This window comes from Haliotis asinina, chromosome 4 (genome assembly GCF_037392515.1).
Source record: "Haliotis asinina isolate JCU_RB_2024 chromosome 4, JCU_Hal_asi_v2, whole genome shotgun sequence".
Lineage (NCBI taxonomy): Eukaryota > Metazoa > Mollusca > Gastropoda > Lepetellida > Haliotidae > Haliotis > Haliotis asinina.
The window spans coordinates 78521754-78536966 of NC_090283.1; the positions used below are offsets into that span (position 1 = coordinate 78521754).

General features: G+C 40.4%; 1 protein-coding gene across 2 annotated transcripts in view; it reads right to left on the reverse strand.

Annotated features, from left to right (window-relative positions):
* The window catches only part of LOC137281939 (run domain Beclin-1-interacting and cysteine-rich domain-containing protein-like), a 61373-nt gene that overhangs the window by 5929 nt on the left and 40231 nt on the right, over positions 1–15213 (reverse strand). For both annotated transcript variants that reach the window (XM_067813668.1, XM_067813667.1), the window contains 13 exons: positions 14960–15072; positions 13746–13919; positions 13267–13309; positions 12182–12235; positions 7496–7546; positions 5619–5705; positions 4650–4692; positions 3876–4014; positions 3426–3500; positions 2994–3067; positions 2597–2661; positions 1461–1761; positions 132–210 (listed from right to left, as the gene is read on the reverse strand). In XM_067813668.1, the coding sequence (XP_067669769.1) occupies positions 132–210; positions 1461–1761; positions 2597–2661; positions 2994–3067; positions 3426–3500; positions 3876–4014; positions 4650–4692; positions 5619–5705; positions 7496–7546; positions 12182–12235; positions 13267–13309; positions 13746–13919; positions 14960–15072 (1298 nt within the window). The remainder of the gene's footprint in view (positions 1–131; positions 211–1460; positions 1762–2596; positions 2662–2993; positions 3068–3425; positions 3501–3875; positions 4015–4649; positions 4693–5618; positions 5706–7495; positions 7547–12181; positions 12236–13266; positions 13310–13745; positions 13920–14959; positions 15073–15213) is intronic.

Here is a 15213-nt window from a genome sequence, read left to right on the forward strand (position 1 = left end):
TTGACATACCTCTGTTTATCTGGAATACTTATTACTGACTTCACTAATGTGCACAGATTATCTACAGTATGTATGACACTTGGCAAGAGAATCAACAGGAATATGGACAGTCACACTATGTTTCAACTTACTCTTGTTAGGTCTTCCATGGAGAACACTGTTGTTTCGTCCAGCCAGTGTCGAGGTAATTTTTCTATATCATCTAGCAGTCTGTGGACATAAATATAATATCTCCTTGATGTCTTTTGACATAAACTACATCAGTAGTAGTCAACAAAGCACATATTAGTTTACATGGGTATGTATCACTGAAATCATTTTCATTTGTTCTGTTTGAAAGTTGTATTGGTCTACATTGAAGACAGTGTCACCTGAGCAAACTCCATAAAGTGTAAAATATTGATAGTTGTGTAACTCTCCGCTCAAGAGAGAACATAATCTGGCAACATACTGAGTGCATTAGGAAATAAATGACAAATGGCTTGGTAGCGTTTGTATTCATCTAGGCGAGACCATCCGCTGCTATCAATATCACTCAGTGTCAGTATTCAAGATAAGAAGTACTGCTGACCAGTTTTCAGTGATAGAGATACTTGTGATGTCATTTGATTGTGATTGTCATTTGAACAGATGACATCACAATGAATCAAGTATGATCATAATCATTTATTTAGCTCAAAATTAAGTGGAACACATATATGCACAAATATCGCAACAATGACGTATATAGTGTTATTAACAACTGTATCCCTGGTTGGCTAGAGTGAGTGAGTGAGTGAGTGAGTGAGTGAGTGAGTGAGTGAGTGAGTGAGTGAGTGAGTGAGAGATGCCAACCCCCAGATTGTTTCAACATTCAAAATTAGTAGTTTGACCATAAAATTTGTAGTCAACTTAATAAACAAAATCATGATGGATTATGACAAAAAATTCGTGACATTACGATCACATGGTTAAATTATTTCCGCTGTGTGTCAAATCAGTTTCGCTAAAATTACGTTTGTTACTTGCAATCATTCTAGTTCAAATATGTCATTAAATTTGATGAATCGAAGGTATGTGAGGTCCGAAAAAGTATTTCATTGTTGAAAATGTATGTTTTTGTCTATATATATAAATTTTAATGCATTTCTAGTGGAATCGTATTGCTGTAGTTTGAAGTTAAAATCTGTAGCAACTACGATAAAATCATAGAGGTTGGCATCTCTAATGAGTGAGTGAGTGAGTTTTCTGCAACCTTCAGCAATATTCCAGCAATAGCAAAGCAGAGAAATGGGTTGGCACACATGGGTGGAATTAAACCCAGGCCATCAGTGGTGAGCGAATACTTTTACCACTAGGCTCCATCACCTCCCACATAGTTTGCTAATCAACATTTGGTATTACATGCCAGTATGAGGAAATGCTAAGGTACTGTAATTACAAGCAGGCACCAACAACTGGTCCGGTAATCTGAAACTCACCTGCTTCCTTGCTTGCAGACCTTGAGGAAAGACTTCAAATGGAAGAGCTGTTTCCGACAGTCACGAATTGTCTCCAAGTTGCGAACCCGACGGAATAACAATGGATTGATGTCGACGACATTAAACAAAGGATCCTTGAAGATTTTCGCCAGTAAGTCGTGGGCAAAGTTCGACACATAGTATTTAGTAAAGTCCCACTTTCGGAGCACTCTGCCTGGTACATAGTCCACCGAGTTGGAGTGGCAGCATTGACAGAAATACTTGCCCAGGTATTCACAGTACCGGAATCGTTTCACATACGCTGCAATCAATAAAGAAGTAACACATCACATATCTCCATTGACACATATCTGATGTCCACAACAGTGGACAACACAACACCGGTTTTCACATGACACAACAGTTTTGTAAGAGTCTTAAAATATTATCACTGGAGTCAAAGCTTGACACAAGTTTCATGAGTGACTTGGTTCAATTCAGTTCAATAAAATCGATTTGATAAGCAAACAATGACAGTTTCCATGAGGTCTTCATCAATTTAGATATTTCTTTCAGTTCATGTTAATAACTGCAGTTAATAACCGTACAGTGTATAAATCTGAATCAGTCATTTGTTCAGTATACTACAGTTTGTTATGACTGTGAAAAACATACTACTTATAAACAAACATCTAGGTGGCAAAACAGCACTAAACAACAAGATCTTGGCAAAACCCTAGATATACACAAATTATTACACTAAACTTTTTAAGACTCCCAAATATAGAAAACGACTCCCCAAAATGAATACTGTTAGTCATCATGACACCATTTTTCAATGTCTGTGTAAAACCCTGTAACCACCTGATCCCTCTCATAGCCTCTTACAAGTATGGGAAGCTGGAGAGTTTGTCAAGTTGATTCACCGCATCTCATAATGTCTCAATCACATTATGGATCCATGATCATCACAGCAATCACAGGATTGCTTGATCCAGACTAAATATTAACAGACCATTGGGAGATAGCTGGAATATAGCTGTGGACAACAAGAAACTTAAGTCAATCCCTACAAGCAGTGGAATGGCTGACAACAGACATCACATGCTAAAGGCCTGTGTGTTATAAGGAAACTGTGTACTTGCAAGCATACAAACCTGGCTCAACCTTCATTCCACACCCAGCACATCGGTAGTTTTGTTTGGCTAAGATAACACTACGTCTGAAACAAGCAAAGCACTTCTCTATATAGGCAGTGTCCTCAGAAACTGATTTCTCCACAGGCAAAGAAACCACATGAAAATTCAATGTTAATGAGTTTGGCATCTCGCTGCTTTCCACAATATGCCTGCAATATCACTAGATATTGTACCAATTTCAGGAAGAAAACCCGGTTCTTTGGTTTGATGAGCAAATACTTTAACCAAAAGGCTACCCCTTCACCCCTGAAAATTGAAAAAGCTTCCAGGACAACTTGATATCTGTCATATGACAGACTAACACATTCCAAATCAGGTAATCTCAACTTGATAACAATGTATTACGAAGACCTACTTGGGTGGGGGATGTATGTTGAAGATGATTTGTGGCCGAGGAGGAGCCCATTCCAGATTTCCTCGTATTCGTGTCTGAAAATAAATTGCAGAACAACAATATTCACTGTCATTTTTATCTGTCTTATGATTGCTAAAATTCATAAAAATTCATAAAAATTCATGATCATCAATCAATGCTACTGTAATACAATAACCTGCATGAACCAAGTCAACCACCACATCCCTGCAGTCACTTCTCATGTGCAGACACTTAGGAAAGGAAGGGTGCACACCTCATTTACATAAGAGCTTCAATGGTCATTTGATAAACTTTCTTGACAAAAGGGGGATTACATACTCCAGCAACAACAGCAAACAACACCCCCCATACCCCAACACCTTCCAAAACCTCTCCTCCCACTCTCTCTGATTCTTGTTTTATGAAACTCGCCTTCCTGTTCTTCATCAGGTCAGCATTCTCTCCGTCGTCAGGCGACACTGGGTAGGAATTGGGCAGTGGCAGCAGCTGCAGGATCATAAAGATGAAAAATGCAACCATTGCTTACTGCATTTTAAGTCTTGGCTGAGCTTCCTCGTAACTGCTATTAATAAAAACCTTGAATCGGTACAGTGCTTGTTATTGATATAATGAAGTCTCCATGGTCACTAGTAAAGTGACCAGGGACCCTGTCCACAAATCATTTGTTGCACTACGTCATTTGTTAGCCAGTGCCATACTACCGAGTTATGATAGGTTGTAACAACATGAACGATTTGTGGATTGGGATCCTGCCTTTATTTGCTGGTGATCTCCAGCCAGGGTCTAATATTGTGTCACTTAATGCTCGGTTAATAATGTTCCACTAGAGCCAGAAGGTTAGTCCCAGGACAACACACTTACTGCCTGAGGGGCATCCTGCTCTGAGACCAGCCACTCCAGGTCTGAAGCCTTAGGAAGCTGCTTCTCTGAGAACTTCTTCAGTAAAGAGATGGCCACAGACTCGGCAGACATGGTGGCTCCAATGCTGTCTTGAGATGTACTGCAAACACATGGTCAAATTACAGCATTGAAACAAAAGTGAATGTAGCCCTGCTGTATACAGTATTTAAGGGTAATATCAGAGTTAGGCGGAACACATATATGCACAAATATCACAACAATGATGTACGTAGTGTTATTCTTTATCAATACCTTGGGTATTCCTGGTTGGCTCAAGAAGAGTGAGTGAGTGAGTGAGTGAGTGAGTGAGTGAGTGAGTGAGTGAGTGAGTGAGTGAGTGAGTGAGTGAGTGGGTGGGTGGGTGAGTGAGTGAGTGAGTGGAACATGAAGCCAATTTGGTCCACATTTCGGTCATGTTGCTATGTATCAGCTGCATGTGACATATATGACAGAAAGTTAGTCTCAGATATGTACTAACTTCATGAAACCCATCTAACGAGAAACTTCATCAGGACACAAATTGATTTCTGACAGTTTGCTGCATGTCAAAAGGCACATAAATCATGTGTTAATACATATAAGAGATTTGTTCCTTGTTGTTAAAGACTTCATTCAGTAAGATTCCATCAAACAGTGGTCTCTGAAAGATGTCATCTGGTCCAGTGATTCAGATGAGTTCATAAAATTCTGAAACAATTTATCTAAAATGGTTGGTTCTTGGAAATTGATACCTACTTCTGTTTTTCTAGTGGATGACTGCTCTTGTGAAGGTCAGCATCTGAAAGACAGACACACATATTTTCTACATTATATGGGTCAGAAACATCAGCAAAGAATGGGAAAATAAATACTTCTCTATAATCAAGCATGGACTTTTAAAAACAGTGTAAGTTTAACATTGTCTTAAAGAGTATTTCCTCCAAATATATCAAAAGGCAAATGACATTAAACATAAAGCAAAACTTTTAAAGTAAGGTAGCCAGACTAACAATGTTGACGAGTAAAAGATGTTTGTGTGTGTTTGGATAGCCAGCTATTCCTGTTCTACGCTCATTTCAGACGTAGGAATCCTGATTTTGTACACAACCAAATACAAGATAGATTCTGGTAGCACAGAGGGGAACCAAGGTTGGAGCTAAAATCAGTCTGATGTTTTAAGTTGTTACATTAACAATAGATACAATGGTACCAGATACTGACCTTCATTTTGATTATGTTCTATTTTCAAAGGCGAAGAAAGATTATATGTTACAATTCAAAACAGAAAATTAAATAAGAGTCTCTGGCAAATGGGAGACACACGGACAAAAGCCAGAAGTTTCTGTGTGCTTATTTCATGGCTGTTTGTCTGCTTGGGGGGTATGGTTGAATCTTGTGCTGGGTTGAAGGATCTAGTGAGGAAAACAGGGGGCTGATAAGCAGGGAAGCTTGGTGGGATTCCTCACACTGACAAACAATCAAAACCTACAACACACATCTCACTGACACTCCCTTAACACATAGAATAATTACAGTCTCATTACTTCATTCATTCACATGGCACTTGGAAATTTATTTAAAAAGACAAAATGATTTGTCACTAATATATTAACTGAGAAATCATTCATAACTGGAAACAATAAAATCACCAGTATAGCAACTATTTCATTACAAGAGTTACTGTTGCATAGACTCAACTTTACAACAAAAGTACAACATGATTACCAGAGTAGAGAGACGCCATTGACAGTGACAGACCGCTGGACTTTAGCACTGACAAGTTGCTCTGGTGATCAGCTGCCGATCCCGATACTATAAACAAATTATCTCCCTTTAACTCATTCCCTGAAATGCCTGTGCTAAGATGTATTTCAATTTGTACTGTGACAATAGGATGTGATTGTAGTGGCATGTGATGAAGGCACATTCACAATGAAATCCTCACAATATATTTATATATATATTCATGAAAAATAATAAACAAACATCAAACGATCTGGTACGGTTGGTTACTTGTTATACATTAATATTTTCTTACGTCTGACCTGGGCCCTGTTTCACAAGCTCTCATAGTGAGTGAGTGAGTTAATATTTAACATCACATTGGCAATATTGCAGCCATATCGTTACGAGAACGCCTAATTAGAAAAACACAAATGAATTAATAGCACATACATTGTAAAACCATGTCAATGAAGGACAGTAAAACTAACTAGAATACCACAGAGTAGAATGTAAAACTAGTGATTAGACCTAAAACAATGTATCTATAGAGGACAGTACAATATAAAAATGAGCTATAGGTTGCCAACAACTGACACAAGCTCTAGTAAGATCTCTTAACTGTCCTCATAGCATTCCTTCCTCCTACACTGTAACACTTCTAGATGTAATGATACAAGTGCTTTAAGAAATGGGGTCCTGGGCAAATATACAAAGTTTAGTCATGAGAGTGATCTTTGGCAGACAGTGAACCAGATATATGCATTTTCCCAGTATACAGATCCACTCAGCCAAATTTAAACTGTCTGTTTAATGATGCATTTTTCTAAAACTTATGTCTAGTAAGGAGGTTCCATTCTGACTATTCTGTAGAAGGGCAAGACATATTTATATTGGCTTCCACGGTGAGACAATTTTTTTGATACTATTGGCATTTACAGTATTTCAAATTATGACATCCAGTCATGCTGAGGTGATGAATGATGGCCACATCTGATTTCACCATGGACTGACTTACTGCACCAGTGTAGGGGCAGTGTAGGGGCAGTGTAGGGGCAGTGTGGGGACAGTGTGGGGACAGTATAGGCGCAGTGTAGGGGCAGTGTGGGGACAGTGTGATGACAGTGTGTCAGGAGGTCACACACAGGTAAATGTCACCATAAGCATGTACTGTCTGGCTGTGGTCAGGGACAAGGAAAAACAGGACTGGGTATTAGAGTAGATTACTGGCATGGTACGGATGAAATTAGACATTTTTATCAAAATGGTTATGAGAAAGAATATGGCAAGTGTAGGATATAATCAGAAAGTTGTGTAGATTAGAACCTTTTGGTTGTTTACATAAATCTGTATCACGAATGACACTACCTCCTTTTGAGCATTCTACATATTTTTCAGATCATTTGTACACTGTAAACAATTACACAAATATTTTAGTTGACTATCACTGCTTGTATCGAGAGTCCAGCTATATTACAAAGACAAGCAAGTGATTGATCATGAACAGCCACCCATGGCACGGAATTTACAATGACCCATAATCAACGAAATCAAAGAGCCCACACAATCAGCTAAGTCTAAACTTTAAGTCTTTTCCAAAAGGATTATAAATAAAACTGTAAAACATGCTTGTTAAATGATTACACAATGCCATTTAGGAAGTGGTCAAATACATATAACATATGTTAAATGAAACATTTCTGTCTTAATGGTCTTCTACTTGTTACTTGATATATACCCTTACAAATCTAATACTGCTTGGCTGCCATTTATATCTTAGTCCTATTTCAAGAGCAATCCCTAACTCAGTCCTGCAAAAGACAGACATATGGAAGTGATGGACCGGCTGAATTAACAGAGGGGGTGAAGACCATACTTACACGTCAGCTCAATTTCCTCATCATCAACGTCGTCACTTGAATCGTAACTATCTGCAGACATAAAACAACATGTTAGTACTTACAGAGTATGATTTTTGGTTCCTTTTGTGATATTTCCTGTGAACATAATAAGCAAGCTTTCCTACAGAGTTGTTGAGTCAGTGAGCATGGATTTATGCTATTTTCATCAACAGGGTTCAAAGATAATCAGTATATCAAACTTAAAGCTTCTTTTGGACCTTTTTAATGACCAGTCAAAATGTTATGAGGTCCTACACAAACATAACAACAACATACTTTACATTGCTTTGTTCTGACTGATTCTTCTCACATCCAAACTGTTCATTTGGTTATCTATATAATCAAGCCAAGCACTAAGCTCATCAGATGTGACCAAGTATGCTTATCTACAAGTCAGTGAAAGGTGAATAAACACAAGTGTGAAGTTCTTAAAAGGCATTCAGAAACTGAACGAACATGAATACATGACACGTTTTATGGATAACTTCTTTTTATTCTTTACATGACATTTCAGGGCAAATTCTTGCTCCTTCATCTAAATTGACATGTAAGGAATAAAAATAAGTTGTTATATCCATAAAACATGTCACGTACTCAAACACAAGTTTGGTCAAATGAGGACCATCAAAAGGTAATCTCTTAGCTACTAGTTACATCACTTTACTGGGAAAGAGTGACTTTGTGAAGGATATCAATAAACACAAGTTGGCATTTTAGAGCAGCTCTAATGTATCTGTTTCCTGTAAAACCATAACTTGTAATGTTTCCTAAATTTCCTAATAGGAAGATCAGTGGTATTCATGGCCTTTTCAAAACTTAAACTAATCTAGGGCCTGTAGTCAGGCTTTCTCAAGACCGCAGAAACACTGATCAATGTTCCAGCAGGGCACTCCAGTAATGGGCCCTGCAAATAACCCCATGAGGAAATTAAACCATGGTTTTGAGCATGACAAGATAATGCTTCAAGCAACAGACACCCACAAATGTTGGCCCAACTCCACTCATTCCATGTACAGCTGATCAACAAGGACTACCAGAGAAGTTGATTTCAGTGGCTTAAACAAGACAATCTTCACATACTATCGGTGTGCAGGACACAGTCCATTGACCTGATTCATTGTTATCCACTTGTTTGGAGCCTGGGAAATTATAAATATTGGAAATGTTAACATTATTTTTATGACTGGCACACCATGGCTACATTCTGGCATATAGCAAATGTGCAAATAGGACAACACTCTCTACATATTGAAAAACATGTATGGAATGATTTTCATACACATTAAGTGTTTGACACTGACCAGTAATGCCTCACTGGACAATGTAAAGTGTGCAATAAATTGTAATCTACTGTCCACAGAGCATCACCAAATGTGATCTATTGTCAACACTGTTACCAACCATGATCTATTGTCCACACTGGGTCACAATTGTGGCTTATTGTCAACACCATGCCATCAACTGTGACCTATTGTCAATCCTGTGCCATCAACTGTGACCTACTGTCAACACTGTTACAACTGTGACCTGACAACACTGTTACAACTGTGACCTGACAACACTGTTACAACTGTGACCTGACAACACTTTTACTAATTGAGACCTACTGTCAAAACTGTGGTACCATTCTAACTTAATGTCAACACTGTGTTACAGCTGTGACCTAATGTCAACACTGTGCCATCAACTGTCACCTACCGTCAACACTGTGCCATCAACTGTCACCTAATGTCACCACTATTACAACTGTGACCTACTGTCAACACTGTGTCATCAACAGTGACTATTGTCAACACTGTGCCATCAACTGTCACCTATTGCCAACCATGTGCCATCAGCTGTGACCTATTGTCAACACAGTAGCATCAGCTGTGACCACACTGTGCCATTAACTGTGACCTACTGTCCACACTGTGCCATCAACTGTGACCTACTGTCCACACTGTGTTACCAACTGTGACCTACTGTCCACACTGTGTTACCAACTGTGACCTAATGTCCACACTGTGTTAACTACTGTGACCTACTGTCCACACTGTGTTACCAACTGTGACCTACTGTCCACACTGTGTTACCAACTGTGACCTACCCTACTGTCCATACTGTGTTACCAACTGTGACCTACAGTCCACACTGTTACCAACTGTGACCTACTGTCCACACTGTGCTACCAACTGTGACCTACAGTCCACACTGTTACCAACTGTGACCTACAGTTCATATTGTGTTACCAACTGTGACCTACAGTCCACACTGTTACCAACTGTGACCTACAGTTCATATTGTGTTACCAACTGTTACCTACTGTCCACACTGTGTTACCAACTGTGACCTACAGTCCACACTGTTACCAACTGTGACCTACAGTTCATATTGTGTTACCAACTGTGACCTACTGTCCACACTGTGCTACCAACTGTGACCTACAGTCCACACTGTTACCAACTGTGACCTACAGTTCATATTGTGTTACCAACTGTGACCTACAGTCCACACTGTGCTACCAACTGTGACCTACTGTCCACACTGTGCCATTAACTGTGACCTACTGTCCACACTGTGTTACCTACTGTGACCTACAGTCCACACTGTTACCAACTGAGACCTACAGTTCATATTGTGTTACCAACTGTGACCTACTGTCCACACTGTGTTACCAACTGTGACCTACTGTCCACACTGTGCTACCAACTGTGACCTACTGTCCACACTGTGTTACCAAATGTGACCTACTGTCCACACTGTGTTACCAACTGTGACCTACCCTACTGTCCATACTGTGTTACCAACTGTGACCTACAGTCCACACTGTTACCAACTGTGACCTACTGTCCACACTGTGCTACCAACTGTGACCTACTGTCCACACTGTTACCAACTGTGACCTACAGTTCATATTGTGTTACCAACTGTGACCTACAGTCCACACTGTTACCAACTGTGACCTACAGTTCATATTGTGTTACCAACTGTGATCTACTGTCCACACTGTGCTACCAACTGTGACCTACTGTCAACACTGTGTTACCAACTGTGACCTAATGTCCACACTGTGTTACCAACTGTGACCTACCCTACTGTCCACACTGTGTTACCAACTGTGACCTACAGTCCACACTGTTACCAACTGTGACCTACTGTCCACACTGTGCTACCAACTGTGACCTACAGTCCACACTGTTACCAACTGTGACCTACAGTTCATATTGTGTTACCAACTGTGACCTACAGTCCACACTGTTACCAACTGTGACCTACAGTTCATATTGTGTTACCAACTGTGACCTACTGTCCACACTGTGCTACCAACTGTGACCTACAGTCCACACTGTTACCAACTGTGACCTACAGTTCATGTTGTGTTACCAACTGTGACCTACTGTCCACACTGTGCTACCAACTGTGACCTACTGTCCACACTGTGCCATTAACTGTGACCTACTGTCCACACTGTGTTACCTACTGTGACCTACAGTCCACACTGTTACCAACTGAGACCTACAGTTCATATTGTGTTACCAACTGTGACCTACTGTCCACACTGTGTTACCAACTGTGACCTACTGTCCACACTGTGTTACCAACTGTGACCTACTGTCCACACTGTGTTACCAACTGTGACCTACTGTCCACACTGTGTTACCAACTGTGACCTACCCTACTGTCCATACTGTGTTACCAACTGTGACCTACAGTCCACACTGTTACCAACTGTGACCTACTGTCCACACTGTTACCAACTGTGACCTACAGTTCATATTGTGTTACCAACTGTGACCTACTGTCAACACTGTGTTACCAACTGTGACCTAATGTCCACACTGTGTTACCAACTGTGACCTACCCTACTGTCCACACTGTGTTACCAACTGTGACCTACAGTCCACACTGTTACCAACTGTGACCTACTGTCCACACTGTGCTACCAACTGTGACCTACAGTCCACACTGTTACCAACTGTGACCTACAGTTCATATTGTGTTACCAACTGTGACCTACAGTCCACACTGTTACCAACTGTGACCTACAGTTCATATTGTGTTACCAACTGTGACCTACTGTCCACACTGTGCTACCAACTGTGACCTACAGTCCACACTGTTACCAACTGTGACCTACAGTTCATGTTGTGTTACCAACTGTGACCTACTGTCCACACTGTGCTACCAACTGTGACCTACTGTCCACACTGTGCCATTAACTGTGACCTACTGTCCACACTGTGTTACCTACTGTGACCTACAGTCCACACTGTTACCAACTGAGACCTACAGTTCATATTGTGTTACCAACTGTGACCTACTGTCCACACTGTGTTACCAACTGTGACCTACTGTCCACACTGTGTTACCAACTGTGACCTACTGTCCACACTGTGTTACCAACTGTGACCTACTGTCCACACTGTGTTACCAACTGTGACCTACCCTACTGTCCATACTGTGTTACCAACTGTGACCTACAGTCCACACTGTTACCAACTGTGACCTACTGTCCACACTGTTACCAACTGTGACCTACAGTTCATATTGTGTTACCAACTGTGACCTACAGTCCACACTGTTACCAACTGTGACCTACAGTTCATATTGTGTTACCAACTGTGATCTACTGTCCACACTGTGCTACCAACTGTGACCTACTGTCAACACTGTGTTACCAACCTGAGTAGGTTGAAGAGTCGTGTGGAGAGCTGACAGGGGAGGAGGTTGCCGTGGCTACAACACACAAACATTCGCATGCTTCACAACAACAAAACCGAAATGAATCATGTGATGTCAAAAGCACAATATAACATCAAATACAATGGAAGCTGTCTATAAGCCAGCTTCTGCCCAAGTTGTCAACACCGGCATAAAATCTCACGCCGTGGCTTGTACATTTATCATCAGCTGTACAATCTGGCACACTGTTATAACCAGATTATTTCCTCAGTCCAAATGAGTGCCGGTTTAGACAGCTTCCACTGTACATGTAACTAATAAGCAAAATAACAAGAAAGACAACTAAAGAATTGACAACATTATTGAAGTTAATGGACATACAAATGTAAAGACTGGTGTGCATACTTTGTAAATCTGCATAGTGAACTTACGATACAATGTGCACACCATTTTCCATAGTTGTAATGGGCCAATGGAAGATAAGTCCCGCCCACCTGTCTGATATCACATGGGTCACTGGTAGGTAACGGTGTAATTTGGGAGATGGGCGTTATGGAAACAAAGGTTTTTCCTTAGTTAACCAATCAAAGGCTACAGAATGACTTCTGACTTATTCACATATCAATACATACAACAAAGTGTACAGCACAAGAACCGAAGTGTGATAAAAAGATTACACTCTAACACATGTGTAAATATACGTATCACAATGACAACATATTACAAAGAACATCGTAAAACGTCACACACATCAGTTCTGTTTATGAAATGTACAGTACATGCACATAGAAACATCCTCCTGAATAAGAAAATGTTTTTGAAAAGAAGCAAACATTCATCATGAAATATCCACGCCCCAGTCATCCATTTGTCCACTATAAGAATGAGTGTCTGTTAGAATGAGTGTGACTGTATCTACTACTCATTGACCTGTGCTAAATTTCCCACGCTGTATTTCTGAGAAAAAAAAATATAAATGTATTCCTCCTGCAGCACTTTTTATTTATCAAAAATTAAAAAAGAAAGTCCTACCAAAAAAATGTGTCTGAGAAACATTGAACTTTTTTCATGCAGCCAACACTTACTGTCTGTTCGACCATCACTGAAGGCAGGAAATCCACGGGCCTTCTGAAAAAATAGCAAGCAACTGTTAAGCCTTGGTTTCTCAAAAAGGGCAGTTGATAAGGACAAGTTTTCTTTCCAAACATCTCATGAACTGGTTTCTAAATGGTGCAGCTGTTAAAGTGCAGTTATCATAGGCCTGAAAAATGCCTTGTTTGATGGACACACAGGACCTACTTCAGAAGAAACACAAACATTGATGTGGCCATATGCTACACTGCTGACTGAAAACTAAAGACACATTCACTCATGCAGTCAAATCCCTGAATTCATGAGGAATCTGTACATGTATGACAATAACTTTGTAACCACACAATACGTCGTCTGACTTTATTCTGAACTCACTGTATCCGAGACAAACAGAACATAAACCGTAACATCACTCAAATTTCAGGGAGACTATTATGTTAGCAGCCTAGTCTGTCAAGATGTGGGAGTGTACCTCCTTCTGCCTCTCGCGTCGCCGGATCCGGATCCTCTGCTTCAGTTCCTGGATCTCCTCATCTGACTCTTCCTCGATGTCAGAATCTTTCCTGGCAGGAGATATCACGTGGTTCCACTTCATCTGCTCTATCGCTGCTATAAGTGCCTCAGAGATACTGAAATGGGCATTTTCCTGAAAGAAAATTTTAAAGACGAAAAACAGTTAATGCATCAGAGGCAGGGGCAATTTTGAACACACTCACTTGTCTAAGGTGAGACCACATGTATCACGTATGCTTTAATGTGGGGCAGGATGAAGTCCTACAAACACTCAGGAGTCAAGCTGTCAAATACGTTCACCCATTGAGGACTTTCCGCATTCAACATTGCTTAACTTCAACTGATTTGTGACCAATGCTCTTGTTCTTGAAACGTTAGTGGCCTTAAAAATTCTTAACTTTAGTGAGTGAGTGTGTTTAGTTTTACGCCGCACTCAGCAATATTCCAGTTATATGGCGGCAGTCTGTAAATAATCGAGTCTGGAGCAGACAATCCAGTGATCAACAACATGCACAAATGGGAACTGATGACATGTGTCAAACAAGTCAGCGAGCCTGTCCACCCGATCCTGTTAGTCACCTCTTACGACAAGCACAGTCACCTCTTATGGCAAGCATGGGCTGCTGAAGGCCTATTCTACCCCGTGACCTTCACGGGTCTCTTAACTTTAATCGTAGCGAATGTGTTGAAAACTGGCTTAAGAAGTCCATAGGGCCATAAACATTTCAAGAATAGCTAGCCTGGGCTCTGCGCACATGACCACACACCACCACTGAAACATCCTTTCTTGAAAGTTTTTCACATTTGTATACATTAGTTCCCAATGCAACTATTAATTCACTATGACCATACAAACCACCCTGCCAGCATCTCCGCATAGTTATTTTCCAGAATTGTAAAATAAGACAAAATATTGGTTTTGAGAAGTGCTAAGTGAACATTATGTCCATTGATTACTACCATCTGAGTTCTATAATTCTGATCCAGTTCTACATCTTTTCATTTTACCTTAAAACAGAACTGAAACACTTTCACAGAAAAGGAGAAAAGATACTGTTCTGTTTTTTCCTGTCAGAGCTAGCTACAGACTCTAAGGTTTAGTGAAAGAAAGTTAACAGCAGTTATTTGGACCAGTCTTAAAAGTATATGAATTGTTAAGGTCGCCACACTTACCTTGTCCAGGTTAGCACAGGTGTGGAAGTCCTGAGAGGAGAGGTAACTCATGAGAGACTGTCCCTGAGCTGGGGGATGGAGACGGCCATCAAACCTGCTGCTGGACCCTGATGCTGAAACATAGAGTGTAATAGGGGATATAATGCCTACCCCATGACTAGTCGTACTCTAGCACCATCAACATATGATGAACATACAACCTGTACAAAGCCATCACTAACATGCTTCTCAATGCATCACTCAGCAATATTTCA